Source organism: Lineus longissimus, chromosome 17 (assembly GCF_910592395.1).
Source record: "Lineus longissimus chromosome 17, tnLinLong1.2, whole genome shotgun sequence".
Lineage (NCBI taxonomy): Eukaryota > Metazoa > Nemertea > Pilidiophora > Heteronemertea > Lineidae > Lineus > Lineus longissimus.
Window position 1 is genome coordinate 10039114 of NC_088324.1, and position 18566 is coordinate 10057679.

Genomic DNA, 18566 nt, shown 5'->3' on the forward strand with positions numbered 1-18566 from the left:
ATTTTCAAATACCATCAATCACTTTTAGTCCCAATCTTAGCTGTCCTGAAATTTCAGCGTGATATCTTGAATCATAAGCGGATGCTGACCACTTTAAAAATACCTCATACCAGGCCTTAGATGTACTTAACCCATATACAAATGTGTACATCAACATTTTTCTAAACCTGGAACCAAGGCCACATTTCAAATTCTCTGGTTCTTTTTTGCCATTTTTGACCATATGTCTAGAAAACTGTGAAGCCATGGGAATTTTTACATGAATTTTGGCATAGTATATCTTTGGACGTAGACAAATATGATGCTAGTACTTTCGTTCCAATTCCGCGATATCTTGGACTTGATATTATCAAATTTGATGATATTTTGCCACAAAAGTGATTTTCTTTACCCTGTGTGAGAAATTCCTCCACAAGGAACATGTACAATAAACCTCCCTTAGCAGATGCCTCTCTAATAAGGACACCCTCTCTATTAAGAACATTAATTTGGTCCATAACTGGTTATTGCCATTTATCCTCTTCTCTATTAAGGACAGTGCTTGTCAGTCCCAAGGGTGTACTTAATAGAGAGGGTCAGACTTGTCTTGATTCAAAGCATATCAACTTTGTTCCTATGAATAATCACTTGTACTTGTATAGATTTCCCCTCTGGGCGTGTTGTCAAGTTACCCCACCCCATCACCGCCAAGTAGATCATCATCACAGGAGAACATGGATCTCACAGGACATACACAGACTTCGAATATACAGTAGAATCTCTCTATTAAAGATAACCTCGGGACTGACAATTGCTGTTCTTTAATAGAGAGGTGTCCACTAAGGGAGTTGCAATTGTAGTTGTAATCCTTTTGACAATTAACAAGTCTCCTATTTCATGAAAACAGGTCACAACAGGGCGTAGCGAGCCCGAGTCTATACCCAAAGTAGGTCCACAATCATTCAGGTCTGAAGCACAACACACTAGTTGGATCTTGCAGCCAATAGTTTACTGGTTGTAGAATATGATTACACGGAATGTAATCTTTTTGCGATCCGACCAGCAGTTTGCACAAAAACACCCCAAAGCAATGACAACCTTAAAGCTGGGCTTACTCGGGAAAGTCTTTTTTACCCGTCAGCTTTAACTTTCAGGTTACACAATGGCAGTGATGAATTTGTCAGGAATCAAGAAGAAGCCAAATATGAAGGAGATTTCTTTTATTTTCTCTAATATACGTCTAGAAGTTGAAAGACAACCTAACATACACCAATACACAATTTACATCGTTGAAGATTCTCTGTGTCTTCATAGAATTTTTTAGGAAGTGTTTTCTGATAGTTTACTATATTGAGGGTCATGAAAATGTCAGAAGCCAAGAGAACGGATCTTGATCATCCATCCCTGACAAATTCATCAGGCCACATGCTGCAGTCTCATGATGTATTTACTTGACCTTCTCTGGTCTAATTTGGTTTCAACATCACCAACCAGGCAGAAGTGTTCGCCTAAATCCAACTTTGTTCTTGTCCCTCAGTCTAGAAAGGGTGTAACTGAAATATATGTACATGTACACACTGTGTCACAGGTTATTCTCCTGTATTAACCTCACCCCAAGGCCCTTTAACATACACATACATGCTAAGTACATATGTACATGTATGATGACCGATTCCCTGGGATCCAGCTAATAGAGCAGAGAAACTTAGACACTGGCTTCGAACTCTTAACATTTACACACCTGTATTGCATTCCATATTTGTTTACTTAGCCTATACAGCGGCGAGGACAGAGACATTACAATGGGAAGGAGGCCAAAATCTGTGACATACAGGGAGCATACAGCTTCCGTGGAAGGCATTTCAAATACTTTCATTTTCAAAATGTAAATTTTGAATTCATAACATCTGCGCTTAAGTAAAACCCATGCTATCAACAGAATCATGGTCGACTCGCACATTTCTTCCGCATGCAGTACATTTCACACTTTATGTTTGACCTACATGTACATGTATGACGACGAAATCATTCCACGACATTAGAACCATTCACAGAATATAAAATTCAATCTTAAATAGAAATCATGATAAATGTGGTCATAAAAATATACAAATATAGTATCCTTCACCAATGAGTACATTTCCACTACATTTTACTTGAAGCACATGTATATTTGTGTACAGTTTACTGCATTGGATGTACATGAAACTCAAGTAAACTTTGGGTGACATGAAAGTTATATTCATACATTGAATGATATAAAGTTGACACCACAATTTTACAAAAGCAAGCGCTGCAGATGTACATTTCAACATAACTTGATCAGAGTGATATGTGCATTTAATACAGATCACTGCATATGAATGCACAGGTAAAACTTTGCAAGTTATCATGAACAGTTTAAATGAGACTAGTCTGGAAGCGTAACAAAGCGATTTTTGAACCAGTTTGAGAAATGTTGTGCTTTTTCCCTCTAAATTCTTTAGCAGGTGTTGGTTGTTCTGAATTGAGTAAAATTCTGCAGCCCTCGAACCATAAAGAATATCAAAGATTGATACCTCATAACTGGGGCACATTTTCACCTCAAGCTGACACCAAGTCACCTGTACATTTCACCCCAACAGACGATCAAAATGCACAGTACCAGTTGTCAATTTGAGATCACACCTAAGTGAGCTCTCCTTCCAACTCATAACTAAAGAGAAAGTACAAACAATGATAATAAATATAAATCATATAAAATATCTTAAAATACAAATCAAGAAAGTACATCTTACTTCCCCGTACGATGTGCAACAAGTCAGAAACAAGCAAAGAATCAGTCAATTATGTCCTTCACTCATTAACAAAACTAGAAATGTCCGGCAACAAAGGATGAGTTTAGTAAACTGGGGATCATTTTCTAAGTATTTAAGTAAGCCTATGCCACAAATCTCTTCATTTGAAAACAGGTTAACAGACACGCATGACATGTTTATGTATTTTTCCCTAAGGAACTTGAAGGAAATGAAGGACAAATTTTTCCCTAGCCCTGAATCCAATTATTCTGTGGGAAAAGCCATAAACACCATATGAAGGTCTTTTGATTTTGAACAGCATGTTATTCCCCTCTTTCCAGATCAGTGTACCAAGCGATGGAATGGTCGAACTTCACCAAGTGATGGGCTCAGACACTGTTGAAAATGACGTCATGCCACAGAAACTGCAGCATGACATCATTTTTAACAGTGTCTGATCCCACAAGTTGACGAAGTTCAGCCACTTCACTGTCATGTTTGATGATCTAGCAACAGGCGAATTCTCAGGAAAGTGTGCAGGAATGAAAATGAATACTATAACTGATAATGTTGCTGCATCAGTCGACAGACAAGGCATTATTTACATTACGCTATATTGCATTAGGCAAGCACACCCAATTGCAGCCATAATGAACTCGTCCGTTAATACAGTAACACTCAAAGTTGGATATTCCATTCTGGCTGCCAAGGGATGACTAGGTTTGAGCTAAGACTGCAACAAATAGACAAACTGGGATATTCTAGGGTTATTACGGAGGTATCACATGAAAAAATGCTGACAATTTGAACACACTAACCATTGATTCTATATTCTATTTACAAAGATTCTTTTATTGTAGGTCCATATGAAGAGTTGGGTCCAGCAAAATGCAATGAACACCACATCTGAAATATCACATTATTTCTGATGCACTTCTATGTTAATAGAATTCTAGACTCAAAATGCATCTCAGATCTGCAACAGATTTATGGCATTTCTGAACCGAATTCATCATATAGCTCAAGAGATAGAGTCAGAATCTGAGCCAGCAATCATTTGCACAGAATTGATTTGCATGTTTTAAAACCATCCCCGGAAGAGGCATTTTTCTTTTCTCCTTTAAAACATGTGGTACAGTAAAGGGGTTTCAGACAGAGTTCTCGGATCAGAAAATCATACTTGCTCCCCACATCTGTCATTGTAATCATTGCCAAATCCCTCTTCTGGCGAAAGATTGATCGGTACATGTACCTGTAACATGGTTTTTAAAACAATATCTTTATAAAGTGTGTTTCTGGGCAAGATGCTGACAAATTTCTGACCAATTCAATACATCATTTTACATCAAATACACCAAATTTCATTCTTTTACACAAATACATGCAGTCACACATTTCAAGATGAGAAAATATCATGATTCACGGAATACCCCGGAATCTTGGGATTATGATTTTGGATTTATATCAAAATCACTATTTCAAAACTTTTAAGGTTCCTTAAACTACAACTACTTTCCATCATTGCCTGAGTAATTTTTCAATTTTCAATTTTTTGGACTTTTTCAAACATATCTTTAATATATTTCATTAACAAAAATGTGTACAATTCAAGGAACCTTAAGCTAAGGGAACATTAATATACCTTTGGTTATATGACAGTTGTTTACAATTAAGATAATGGTAACCAGGAAGTCCAGTTTCCATGATAACAAGTCGGATAGCCAACTAAGTGATTTGTCTATTGGTTGCGTTGCATCGAAAGCTCATCTACCGGTTACGATCTCTTCATGAACGGCGCATGGCTGTCTTCATACTCTGGAAAAGACGAAACAGAAGTTTGAGGATTCAAAAAAACAAACATTTCTATTAAACTCCTGAACTAGGCAGATTAAATATCGATGCAAGAACCCCATGATTATAGCTGGCAGCTTATGTGCAACTGTAAATGAATTTTCGACGATGGGGCACCAGGCTTCAACTTTTGTTTAATCAATTCCAACGACTCTATGACATCCTATGTTGGACAGTTATTTGGGTAAGACTAGAACAAAAATTGGTCATGTTCTGGTTCGTTAACGAGCATGCGCAGAAAGCCAGAGCAATGAACGAACTGAATATGTATGCACCGAACAATGTTATTGATTAGAAGTTTGAATGATATTACAGGAGAATGATTTCTCACCTTGGAAATATCCACGCCGGTCATGGCCTGAACAACTTTAGGCATCCTCTCAATAATGTCCATCACTTCACCAGTAAGCTTGGATGCTCCAACTGAGCCGCTACCGTTGGATACCATGGTCACCTTCTTGCACTCGGCCAATGGCGCAGAAACTTCTGCGGCAATCTGAAGGAGGAAGGAGGTTCAAATTTACAAAATACTCAATCCTAATTTTGAAAAGCAATTGGGTAGCAGACATTTGATAAATATCTGTAGACGGAGCAGCGAGGCATGTACCTGTTCAGGGCCCATGCATGCGCTGACAACGCCTACTGCTGATGACGTCAATGATGTTACCCGTACAAAATCACACAGCCAGCAAATTGACAAGTCTGCATCATTGGTTAGGTTTTTTTATGTTTGAATATCCGAACTTATGGGGTCTACAGATACGCTCACTTTAAATCCTTGGATAGGAACCCAACGTATACATGGAAGAGCTCATCTTCACTCACCTTGGGTAGGGTTTCCAGAATCATGTCGACCATGGCAGCGTCCTGGTAGTCCTTCCAGGCATCAGCCTTCTTGGCCATCTGTTCAGCTTCAGCCTTGGCTTTCTGTGTGATGGCAAACGCCTCTGCATCTCCCTTCACCTGCAGGATTGAAATACGTCATTACAACATTACACAATAACATCTAACTTTGTTAGTGTATACCAAGCCAAATTTATCGCTAGCAGGCCAAGGGTGCTAAATTCATTAAGCCTCATGTCCTCAACTTTATCTTTCATGTTTCCAAACAAGGCCTCATTCTTCTCAAGTCACCCTTCTCTACGGACTCTAGACACTCTTGTAATCACTCTTCTTAAGTCACTCTTCTCTAGTCACTCTTCACTAGTCACTCTTCTCTAGTCACTCTTCTCTAGTCACTCTTCTCTAGTCACTCTTCTCTAGTCACTCTTCTCTAGTCACTCTTCTCTAGTCACTCTTCTCTCATCAATCTTTTCCAGTCATTCTTCACAAGTCAGTCTTCTCCACTTCTTCTATAAAACTTTTTAAAGCCATATGCGTACTGAAATGATCGCCGGTACAGGGATAACAGAATTAGGATATATGGCCCATTTTTAACATACCTTGACAGCTTCAGCATCTGCCTCCGCCTCTAGAATGATACGATTCCTGGAATAGGACAGAGAGGATTACATTTCGAATCAGATTTTTTTTAAAAACACAGAAATGAACTTGCCAGCTTCCTGCATTAAACATTTCAGGGAATTCAGAATTAGGTTCCTCTGTTTGATAATATGTATTGAAAAGTTGAAACTTTTTTTCTCAACATTTTATGAATGCTACGACATCCACACCACCTACCTGTCGGCCTCAGCCAATTTTTCCAGCTTGTATTTTTCAGCCTCGGCTGGTTTCTTGATCATGGCGTCTAATTCACGATCCTTTCGTGTGATCTCCTGCTCCTGGACCAGAATTTGTTGCGAACGCTCGACGACCTTAATCTGCATCTGTTCCTCTTTGATCTTCTGTTTGGTCTTGGCGGCCTGGACGAGGAAAATAATAATAATTTACCACTGTGGGGAGATGAAACTAATCAAGAAGGTGACGCCATTATATTCTTCTTATGTTCGTGTTTGATGTATGCAGGATTGTTTTTGTCATGATGTTCATACCTGTGTGGTACCTCGTGTGTGACTTTTGAGCACACAACCTTTTGCCTAGGTTGCATAGATGATTGACCACGAGCTGTGTAACCTAACGTAGCTTGTGCGGCACCAGAGTTTAGGTTGTGCGCTTATCAACAGAGAGTGAGACCGTACCATTCTGAGCAGAAGACATGAAGCAAATCATGATGGGAAGCTCTACTTTATAGACTTTGATAAAAATTTGCCACAAAGCTAGAGATTGGTAATGTTTTTACCTGTAAATCATAAGAAAGCTCAGACTTTGCCTTCTCTGTCTGTACTTCCATGTCGTAAGCTGCCTTCTTCAGTTCAAAGTCTCTCTGGGCCTTTGCGATCTGGATATCGTTGGAGAATCTAGAGGCCATGCGCTGCTCTTCTGCAATTGCTTCCTGAAAATTTCAAGGAAACATAAGCCTGGGTATTCAACCATTAAACTTTTTTAACGATAGAGAATCAAAACACCAGATTGTTGGCCAGGCTCCCCTGCCACCACAATAGTGACACCTACCTTGATTCCAGCATCCCTCCTCGCCTCCGCCTCACCAATCCTGGCATCCCTCTTCACCTGGGCTGTACGGGCCATACCGAGGGACTTGAGGTAACCTTCGTCGTCACGGATGTCCTTCAGCGTGTAACTGACTACGCTGATGCCCATGTTCACCAAGTCGGAGGAAGCGACTTCGAACACCGCCTTGGAGAATTTCTTCCTGTCTTTGTAGATTTCCTGAAATCACAGGTAAACATGTTGTAACTTTGCGTTAGCACCAACTGACATCATTTACGAGGAAGCAGACTTTTGATAAAAGAGAACTATGCTCAAACATAACCAGATTGATAAATTTTTCTAGTCTTCACCAAAACATGTTTCCAATGATTGCCCTCTTGTGCAAGCCTTCTGATCTCCCTCTCCCCGGCCTCCCAGAATTGCCCAGAACTACTGACAGGCTGTGGCCAACACAGTTCTGACCCTGGCGATAGGCCCAGGTCAGTTTAAAATACTGATCATTCTCATAACCTAACAGTAATAAGTCATTACCTCTACAGTCATGTTCCCCATGATAGCCCTCTGGTGACCCTCGAGTGTCTCTTGGGCGATCTTCCTGATCTCACCCTCAGACTTGCCAAGGAACTGCTGGCAGGCTGTCGCTAACATCTCTTGGTTCTGACCCTGAATCTTCACCTAGGATGAAAAGTTGTACATCAGAAACCATGACACTATCAAAGAGGAGCAAGAGATCATAACCAGATTCTTAGAAACTTTGGATTTTTGAAAAATCATCGGATTTCATTTTGTGATGCGATGGCATTCATAGTCATATTACTTCAAGTTTAGAAACAGCAAATAAACCACAATCCAGGAAGACTTTATGCATCTGGTTTTTATATCACACAATTCGAAGTCAAATCTAAGCAAAATGCTAAGGCAAACGTAAGCATTATATTACACCATGATGCAATGTTTTCATCATAATGCTATTAAGATCAGACAATCGGAAGAACATAAAATATATGATTAAGAAGCGAGACAGAAACATAACCAAGCTTTTACCAGGGTGTGCTTTAGTGACAGTGATATTTCAGTTTGAGAGTAGGAGCTGGCCCATTGGACAAGCAATTTTTTCATTTGCAATCAAGATAGCACTTCGCTTGATAAAATCACTTCTCTGTGGTACACTCTTATACTGAACAGAAAATGTCTTTTTCTTCTCGACACCAGACCTTGGGCCTCCTATTGTTCACTTCAGTAATATTACAAAAATCACTGTCAGGAGAAGCAACATCTGGTTGAGAACTCAAATCGTCATTTCAATAAGTGCCACCACATCATAATTCACTATTGCCAAAGCCCCTGGGTCCTAGACAGTGAAACGTGAACAGTACACTGCCAAATCTACGCAATGCTTTTTCAAAAGTTAAGGGATTTGCACTCAATTGAAAGATGTTTTTCACTATTAGCACAAGGAATTTTCAACATCAAGTTTTGAAAAATACCAAAAAGAGGGTTCGTTTGGACCCTGACTCCCCCTTGGCCTATGTGTCTTAATTGTTTTTGATTTCCAATAAAATCTATTTTCCAATCAAAAATGTTTCACAAACCAAGGTTTTTAGCGAAAATATAACACCCTGCGAAAATTTGGCAGTTCTAAGCATCGGACAAAGTATAATGGTGACATGCAGACGACAACAGGTGCCAGGGACCAGGATCTGGAAAAGCACAACAGATATTATTCTACTTGAACAGCTACACTACCAACAACCAGCGACCACTGGTGTCCACCAGCTTCTAGTGAGGTTTAAACATCAAAAAAACATCCAATTGTCATTAAACAAAATAGGCAGGCCGTTGGACAAATTTCATGACAAATGCGTCCCCCAGCCCATCTTTGATTCAACTTGGAAGAGATGAGAAAGCTGCCCAAGCTTCTGAACACTTTGAGATTTTAGAACAACCCATCTTCCGCCCAAATGTCGTGACATTTTCATTTTCGTTTGTTACTGCTAAATTTTCTTTTGATGACCTTAAACCTGACTGAATGCTATTGGAAGCCAGAAGACGCTGTTTAGGATGACCATCTAGAAGAGAAAGTACAAGAGAGACAGAGAGAATGTGTGTGAATATGCTGTGGTAAGAATACTTTTAAAGACGTGGTTCATTTGTCCACATTTTAGAATTTTAGTCAGGCAAGATACTTAAAATACACACAAAATCTCAATCCCTCAGTTTTCAAGCAACAAAAGAAAACACTGTGGAAACTAACAAATTTTTGTGGCCGTTTTTTTATTTTTCGCGGATTTCTCAGATAACTGAGAAAAGTAAAAATTGCGAAAAATATATTTGATAGGAAAAAACTAGTAATTTCGTAATCCGCCAAAATAGAAATAGCAAAATTTTTACTTTTTTTCAGAAAATTTCGCGAATCACAAAAATAAAAGGTGTGAAAACTTTGTGGTTTACTGTAGTTGGCAAACTAAAGTGGCATGAAAGTAAAACACATTTGTACAAAAAACTAAGTGAAACTAAACAAGAGAGCAATGATAAACCAGCCGCCACTCTCATCAGGGATATTGGGGGCAATCAGCAAGCAATGACAGGGCAAGAGCTAGGATATATGGCCTGAACCAGACCCTTGAATAGAGAGATTGATTGTTGTCCTTGAGACACAAACTTCTTCCAACATAAAACAAACGCCTTCAGGACTGCCAGGATGATCAACCACTGGGCGGTTAGCCAGTTGCCGTTAAAGCCGATATATGAAATATCAATTCTTATATTCTACCTTAGTAGCAATATCGGTTTTTAAGAAATAGGGAATGGAGCAAAAGGTTGCATCGCTATATCAATGAACCGACTGAACCAATAGATAAAGAACGACCTCCGTGACCAATTACTGAGTCAACACCTATCGAACCTCAACTTTCACAAGATGAATACCACCAAGCAGTCCTCTTGGGCCAAGAGACTTCATGGTTGACAGGCCCAAGAACCGCAAGAAGACTCTATCTCCAAATCTCGCTTCACAATTGAAGAATCAAACAAACAGACATCAACTTTACAAGCACACAGACAACTACAAATATACCATGAAACTTTGCTGATCATTCATACTAACAATAATGGGGGAGGGGTGTCTTAAAACAGGAGGAACCATGAAAAGCTATACGAACTGAGGGAACACACCACTTGCCATTTTCGTGCAAAGCTGAATATCAGTGCCACACAGAACCAAAATATTGGTTGCGATGCAACACTCGATTTTTTTCATCCCAGAATCGTGATATTTTGGCAACATGTGGTGCGGCTGTTTTTAAAAACCCAGCAAAAATGGCAAGCTGTGCATTTTTCAGGAGGGATGCTTGCAGCAACCTTGCATAATTCCTGCGACCTAAAAACAATGTGCACAGTGTTTCAGACTATTCTCTGAGTAGAAAGAGACTTGTCTGTACAGGGAATTAGGGCAGAGATGTAATTATGGCGTTGAATAGGGACTCACCGGTGACAAGCAAGGCCAGACATCAATCCTCACAACGGAAAGAAATTTGCAGTGGGATTCTCAAACAAAGGAGCATTCATGAAATGACCTCCCCTCGCAGGATTTGACCCGTCACCGAAGCTGAACTGTATTGCAAACACACAGAGATGTCTTTGGAAATGTCTAAATTTGCATACTGCTGGAGTGACCTATATTCAAATGCGGCACAATACCGAACAGGGATTGCATTCCAGCAGAACAAGAATATAAGCTGCATGAGAACTAGCATCGCCCTACACACCATTGCGAGTTCTTCTTGTGACATTCACTCCTTGAGCACCGCAGTTGGTTCTCACAGTGCATCAGCTAAATCTAGTGTTATGGTAATCTTCATTAGTTAGCAACCTGGATGAGTCATACATGAACACTGCCACGGTCCCTGCCTTTAAAAAAACTCACATCTCCAAAGGATCAGCAATTGCATAGAATAAAGGTTAGCTTCACCAGACCTCAGATAGCCCATCACAGACTCACTCAAATGCAACCAATTTGCACCACATTTGTTCCAGCAATCACGAACATCGGTCAAATCCTGCAGGTTCTGAGTCAACTGAAATCTGACATACACCACAATGCATTCTACACAACAGCAGCTCTCCAACAGTTAAAGTATCAAGGGATTGGGTTCTCAAGAATTTGCCAGCTTTTTTATTGAGCATCAACCTTACCATCAACAGCGGCATCCTGACCCATGCATGCCAGGACCCATCTTTTCCATAAACCACTTGTGTGACATATTCAATTCATCATGCTTTTAAAGAAATACATCAATTTCTTAGCAACCAAAATTAAGAACACCGCCATTCAAAATACAGGTTGTTTTGAGATCTCTACAACCCGAGGGATGGACTCATTGGACATTTGGAGAGTCAGACTGCAAGTGAATCAAATACCCAACAGCCAAGACACTTTCAGTTTCAAGCTCTACTTGTCTGTTTGATGAAATAAATAAATACACACAAACTAGACTAAAACTCAAAATATTTTGTCCAGAAGTTGGAGAGCCACAGATACAACCAATTGTTGCTAGGCAACCACAACTTGTTGTCACTAGGCAACAGACAGAAAGCCTAGTAACTAGATAGTTTATGCTAGTCACCAGGCGACATTACCTAGCAACCCGAGTGATTTGCCTAACAACCAAGCACTCTTACCTGAGCGACCCCAATAACAGAAATGGGGACACCAAGTTGTGTAGTCACATGAAAACTTTCAATTGTCAAAGTCATGGTGTTCAGTTCTATCCTAGAAATACATAGAATATCAAGAATTGAACACCATCCCTACTTTCAGACCTCATATCTCGTATCATTCAATTCCACCCACTCTTCAGCTGGAATATCATACATTCTCACCTCAATATGCAACAACTGAGGAAGACGTCACATAGCTTTTATTAAGTATCATCTCCAAGGTGCAGTGATTGCTCAAATAAATGGTGGGTATCAGAAATAAACATTGGGACAGAGACCAATGACCTGAGAGCCTCAGCCACTGACCTATTGGACACATGATACTGCCACATACCCTAAAATTGCCCGACAAATTGAAGGCTAAAGACACCACCATTTAACAGAGCACACGCAGTAATCCTTTCTCATTATGTACCATGCAATTATCATGATTATTTATAAAGTAAAAGAAAGATCTGTTGTCCACCATCATCACTTGAGTCCACATAGTCAAGATGGTCAAGCTGAAATTCAAAGAAACTTGTCAGATATGGTTTCAGATGGCTCAGTTACCTTTTCAGACACTGTCTGTTAATACGTCATGCAATCAGCTATACTTTAAAAGGGAGGTGTCCTGATTACAGAGGTCAAATTGCATGAAAATAACTAATTTGAGATCAGCGTTCTGAAGAGTGTGGGTGTACTACTTACAAAAGGGAGGCTCTAGTCATAGACACCTTTTGGTAACTAGAACTCTGGTACAGCACCAGAGACAGATAATAAAGGGGGGAATAGTTTTATGGAGGGGGCATCCCGCAAAAGACCATACCCCCTCATTAGTCAGTGAGGATGTTACTTCATTAGCAAGAGGGGAAAGATGTGCACAGTGTTCTTCACAAAGAGGAAATTATATCCCTGATTATTTTTATTAATCGTTCACACTCCCAGTCTTACCTGAGCAACCCCTTGGACAGTAATGGCAACACCATGACACGTATTCACATTTTCACTCACGATATTCAATGTCAGAACATTTAGAGTAAGCCTGAAGACAGATTCAATAGCATGAGATATATGGGGGAGAGGCTATTTCAAATCCGTTGAGGGACATCAATGGACATTGTATAAGGTTACTAGCGTAGCAATGCCAGGTAAGTCAGTGTACTGAGCAGAGACGTTTTAAAATCTGAAATAAAGTAAGAATGTCTTAAGTTAAAATCATGCTCAAAGTCAGATCTGAATGACTTAACAGCAGTCGCTCAGCAGTAATGAACTTGAGACCTGTTGCTGCAAATTCACTTGATAACTTCAAATGTCTTTTCTGCAATACACTAAGTACTGAAACCGCCAAAATTTCACACCATTTTAGAAATGAAATGAAAAAATGAAAATGAAAGAAAAGAAGAAATGAAATGAATAAATTCGCTATTTTTATTTCTGGTGGAGAGCAAATTGCTTTCGACCAATTACTTTTGTTTTTTCTCAATCAACATTGTTTTTTTGTTGTTGCAATTTTCGATCATTTAATCCGCAAACATTTGGCAGTTTCCAGTAGCGAACCTGCAATACTAGAAAGCCAATTGGTTATTACTATTTTGCACAACGAAACTCAACTGTAAGGTGTGGCCGTGGGTTAAAGGAGGTGAAGGACTGGTACACTTCCTCTACCTGGCACAGTAAACAAGGCACACAAGACTCAAATTGAACAAAGACCTTCCAAGGCCAGAGTGGCTCTGAAATGGGTGCCCTGATATTTCTCAATTCAAGGTCTCAGGGTGGTCCTTTAGGATACAGGTTGCCAAAAATGAGACTGATTTTGGGATGAAGGAGATAAGTCAGATGCGGGATGAAAACAGTTTGCCATTAGGCCACAGACCACAAGGCGGCAGACCAAGGGAGGAGCAAGGTCCAGTAAGTGAGGACGAGCAGTTACCAGACCTTCCCCTCATTTCAAACCTTTCCAAATGTCCGTCGAGAGCAAAAATGTCACGGAATTTTCAGGACTGACCCTCAACTGAGGGTACCCCTGGGTCGAGTGGCTCGGCTAAATGCACCTGGAAAGCATTACTTTACCCTTACCTGTGCTACCCCCTGGACGGATATTGCCACGCCATGCGAGGTATTCACATTTACACTTTCAATTGCCAGTGTCATTACATTAAGGGAGAGCCTGCAGATGAGAAAAAACGGGAATTGAATATCGAAACGACAGCCTGAAACAAATTGACTTGAAGTAAGGAAAAGAACTGTATTATTAGTTATGGGGAAAAGAGGTAATTACCAATTAGTACAGGCTCACAAACGCATGCCTTTAATTTGCTTTCAGTCACGTCTCATGAACTGGACAACAATCTCAGTCACAGCTTATGATACCAAGTCCAAGACTCAGAAGCACCTCCAGAATACATCTCGACACACAAGATGACTGATGACACCAACATCTCTCCAACCTCTCAGCAAAGCACTGCCTATCAGCGTGGGGTATGAACTTATTGGGGCAGGATGTCAAAATATCAAGGCAATACCATCATGTCACAACCAAAACACAGAATTTACAAATAAGAAACCACCCAAATACCACTCGTTCTCAAAAAACGTGTTAACGTTGAAAGCATTTTTGCTATATTTTCAACTTACGGTAAAATTGCATGGCTACATGTAGGGGTGACTACGCACAACATCAACCAGCAACTTTCTGTTGGTGTTTATTAACTATTTCAGAGTAACATTTTAAGACTAACTAGGACCTAACTAACCAAGGGCTACCGTAGCGCAAAGTAAAACAGTTTGTCATTGTTACCCACATAAGTTTGGACACTAATGACAGAGCCTTTCCCATTTTTATTGCAAGCCATCGTTAAATCAAATATCCAGTGACTAGACGAAACAAATCTCGAGGGGAGTAAGCCGAGACAAAAAGCATTAGTGCTCAGAATGTGGGGACAACCACTATTACACAGATTCCTCAAATAAGTGCCACAGAGAAAATGAAAACACGCTAAGGACAGATGCAACCAAAAACTAGTGAAATGTGGATCCATTGACCTTACCTGTGCTGTACCACGGACGGAGATGGCAACGCCGCGTGCTGAGTATACATTGGGCGTTTCAATGGGCAAAGTGAATGTGTTCAAAGTTAGCCTAAATAAAAAGTGCCGGCTGGATTTTAGTATCAAGTCAATTAAAAATATTAAGAATTAAGCCTGAATTCTTCAAAAAAGAAACATTTTGATATTTGTCTGTGAAGCTTTTTCTCTGAAAGAACTGATAGGCTGGTAGTTGTTAGCAAAATGGAAAGCACTGGATCACTGCAAAATATCATTTCAAGATTTGGAACATTGAGGGGTTCAAAATCACCCTTATACTCTCAGAATAATAGACATGTAATGTTCTTCCACAGAAACAAGGCATGCACCCCAGGGAAAAAATGCATCCAGCTCCAGAGCTCGACATCATTCTTTTGCACTCCATGCTTCAAACCTGCGAATGATAAATGTCAACGTTATTTACATGAAATGGAACGGTCAAGCATGTCGCAAAGGAGAGATTATGATCACCGCAATCTGACATAGATAGCTTATCTGTGGCTAAAACCGGTCATCGCTGGGGTTGCAACAATTCATGATGGATTCTTGTCGCAAGCACCTGCAATGATCACCCCAAACGAGAGACTTTGTCACACGCGGTTGCTGCAGCAAAACCTCTCCTGTTCAAACAGCAATAATTATTGCAATAGCCAAACCAATAAAAAGTTATATCATAATTCTGTTCAGTGGCTGAGGCTCTTACCTGTGCGACTCCCAAAACACTAATGGCGACTCCGAGGGCGGTTGTGACATTAACACTGTCAATATTCAGGGTCATAACATTCAGCGTTAGCCTAGATAAAGAGAACATTACAGCCATGAACCGTGAACCAAAACCGTGGTGGGGAAGGGCGGCCTGATACCAGCAAGGGGAGAACCTGGGGCACCTTGTCTGGAAATGTAGCGGCTGGTACGCTTGGTGTGATTCACTGCTTGCCATCACTGGTGAAAGAGGCCTTGTAGCAACATGAAAAGTACAATCGATCGTTCACATTTTTATTCGGAGTAGCTTTTTTTCGACTATGCAAAAAATCAGAAGAGTCCATTTGAAAAATAGCAGCAGCCAGTATTTCTCAAAATACTTTAATCAAGAATCAATCATGGTAGAGGACTTTTGATATACATGTTTCCATGTCACATTGGATCTTGAGAGACATGATTGGTTCACCATGATTGATTAACATTAAAACTGACCTCTTCATGAGCCCTGAAAGGTTCATGTACGTGAGTGACTGCGCCCCCTATAGGACTGGACACTACCTCACTGAGAAAACACTGCTTAACTATAATAACCAAGTGGAGAGAAAACAATGAACCACACCATCAAAATGCATGACAAAGTTGACAAGAAATAAACACTAGGAACACCTAGAATTACATTGAATGTGGAAGGTTTCTTGAAGCCAATTTTGAAGGGAAAACTTAAATTACCCTGAATTTAACGATCACCCCATAACGGAGACATTTATCTATTTATACCTTTTCACTTTTGAATATAATACATGTATGAATTGCATATTTCAGGAGAAAAACAGTATTATTTTTGTCACTTCCATTTCTATATTGTATGAGTTGATTTCACAGAAGACTGACACCAATGATGATGTTGAGAATGTTTTGCTTACTATATATAAAATCAAAAGCCTCCCTTCCGTGTTCAACTTTTCTAGATGTTCCAGAATTAGTTAATGCACTACTACTGTTCAAGCATAGTAATGTGAACGATGCAACCAGCAACAATGCTACCATCTTCTTACCTGTGCCACTCCGTGAACGGAGATTGCTACACCGAGTTGGGTGTAAACATTGAGACTCTCTATCGTCAATGTTAAAGTATTGAGAGATATCCTAAACAAAAACATGACCATGAGATTTAGAAACTTTTATGTAAAATAATAGGTTTGCCTGAAGTAATGAAATGTACATTGCATGACATTTGGTACACGTAGTCAACTAGGATCCCGCCATCTGCCTGGATGCGACCAGCTGGAGACATTATTATCAGGACAAACAACGTAAGAGGCAGGGCTCTTTTAAAGTGTAAAACTTGGCCCAGGCCGCCCAATTTCGCAAAAAACTGTTACAGGACTCTTGAGAATTCTACATGTAGCTCATGCCCTGAAGAGACAAGGGTCATGCCAAGCACTGTACACTTTCAAAATTGAATGTCAACCCGAGTAGAGTCGACCAGCCTGATGAGTGTACCGGGGTATGTTAATTACATGAGTGCGGGTAAGTTTAGATCCATCTATTTGCTTTGGCTACACTCGCAACATCAGCCAAGTGATTATTGTACAGTCACTTCTTCCTCCTAGAAAACGAAGCTGAAAAATATTGCTCTGGAAAGAAAAGTTACAACAAACAAGAAGTTCATCATCTGATAAATCAAATGAATTTCAAAAGCTCTAAGACAGGCATTGTTTTTATCTTAATCAGTGAGACTGCTGACAATCTAATAAGATTACACCATACCAGGTAATAATGTATCAACTTGATGTCATTTTGTTTTTAGGACAAGTGACTTGCTTCACATCCAAAAGTGCTGAAGATAACATCAACATTTATCTGAATGTACTCGACTAAACTCACCTCTGTAGTTTCTGTATTCCAGGCCAGACAAACACTCGTCCACCAGGCACAAGTAACGGCTTATTGTGACAACAACCTAGACAGAAAAGATTTAACATCAATGTGATAACTAATACATGTACATCATCCAGTTAATCAAAACTGTTTTTGTTGATCTTTCCTCAGTCTGCTTAGTTAGTACTTACAGACACCTTTGTCAATTCTTTTTCCAGTCCCAACTCTGATCCAAGTTCGATAAGGAAACAGCCTGCAACGAACTGCAACAACGCTGTCTTCCCGGGAAATGGCATGAAATTGAAAGGGGCGGGGCACTAGAATTTACGTAACATTACGTGTATATTGTATTGCCACGTCGTGAGAAGACTGTGCGTTATATCACCACTTTTAATGAAAGAGATTTAACGTCATGATGTAAATGGTGATCGCAGAAGAAGAGAAGTTGCGCCTCTGATCAAGGTGGATCATGGACATGGTTTGGCCTAGGACGGACTAGGTTATGGAATTTGACTGGCCAGGCCCTGCGGCCCAGTATTTTGCCAGGTCCATAAAACTCTCACAGTATAACAATTTTCCAGAACTTTCTCCTCAAACCACTCTCCGCCATCAGGAGTAAGTACGCCTGGGTGTGCAAATGTACAGGGAAGTTGTATGCATGCGCATAATGCATGATATGTGGTGTGTCAACAAACATCTAACAACGAAAATATACCCCCAGATCACTTTGATCGAAGTATTGTATTCGATGAAGTTGCATCATATAGATTCTTAAATACTAACCCGACACAACCATGGCTTCATTAGGGCCACAGGTTTCGAAAAACACCATCTTTGCGGTCGAAAATTAGGCCCAACCCAAGAAATAATATCCTGCCAATGTAAAAGATGGCCGATGCAATACACATAAATAGCTCCGAACCCAGGAGGCTTCTCGTGTAGAATGCTAGTGTACTTGAGTGCACATTGCAAGCGTTGGGAAAAGGTCTGATTGATCCAATTGATATTCGTGACGTCATGAACATTTTAGTTGAAAGAAATTCCGCCGTGTGGCGATAAATAAACTGGGGATTCCCCAATAATT

General features: G+C 40.0%; 1 protein-coding gene across 6 annotated transcripts; it reads right to left on the bottom strand.

Moving 5' to 3' along the window:
* Window positions 1–1184: 1184 nt before the first annotated feature.
* LOC135501406 (flotillin-1-like) lies at window positions 1185–18390 on the bottom strand. 6 transcript variants are annotated; one of them, XM_064793518.1, is made up of 11 exons: window positions 18266–18390; window positions 17489–17564; window positions 11796–11886; window positions 7647–7790; window positions 7119–7334; window positions 6847–6999; window positions 6288–6469; window positions 6050–6095; window positions 5433–5570; window positions 4939–5103; window positions 1185–4571 (listed from the first exon to the last, which is right to left on the bottom strand). In XM_064793518.1, exons 1-11 carry the CDS (start codon window positions 18312–18314, stop codon window positions 4542–4544), a joined length of 1290 nt encoding a protein of 429 aa, XP_064649588.1. In that variant the 5' UTR covers window positions 18315–18390; the 3' UTR covers window positions 1185–4541. The 6 variants fall into 6 exon arrangements, with proteins under 6 accessions (XP_064649588.1, XP_064649590.1, XP_064649585.1 ...); XM_064793520.1 differs by lacking the exon at window positions 11796–11886 and adding an exon at window positions 12768–12858; XM_064793515.1 differs by lacking the exon at window positions 11796–11886 and adding an exon at window positions 13893–13983.
* Between the last annotated feature and the right edge of the window lie 176 nt (window positions 18391–18566).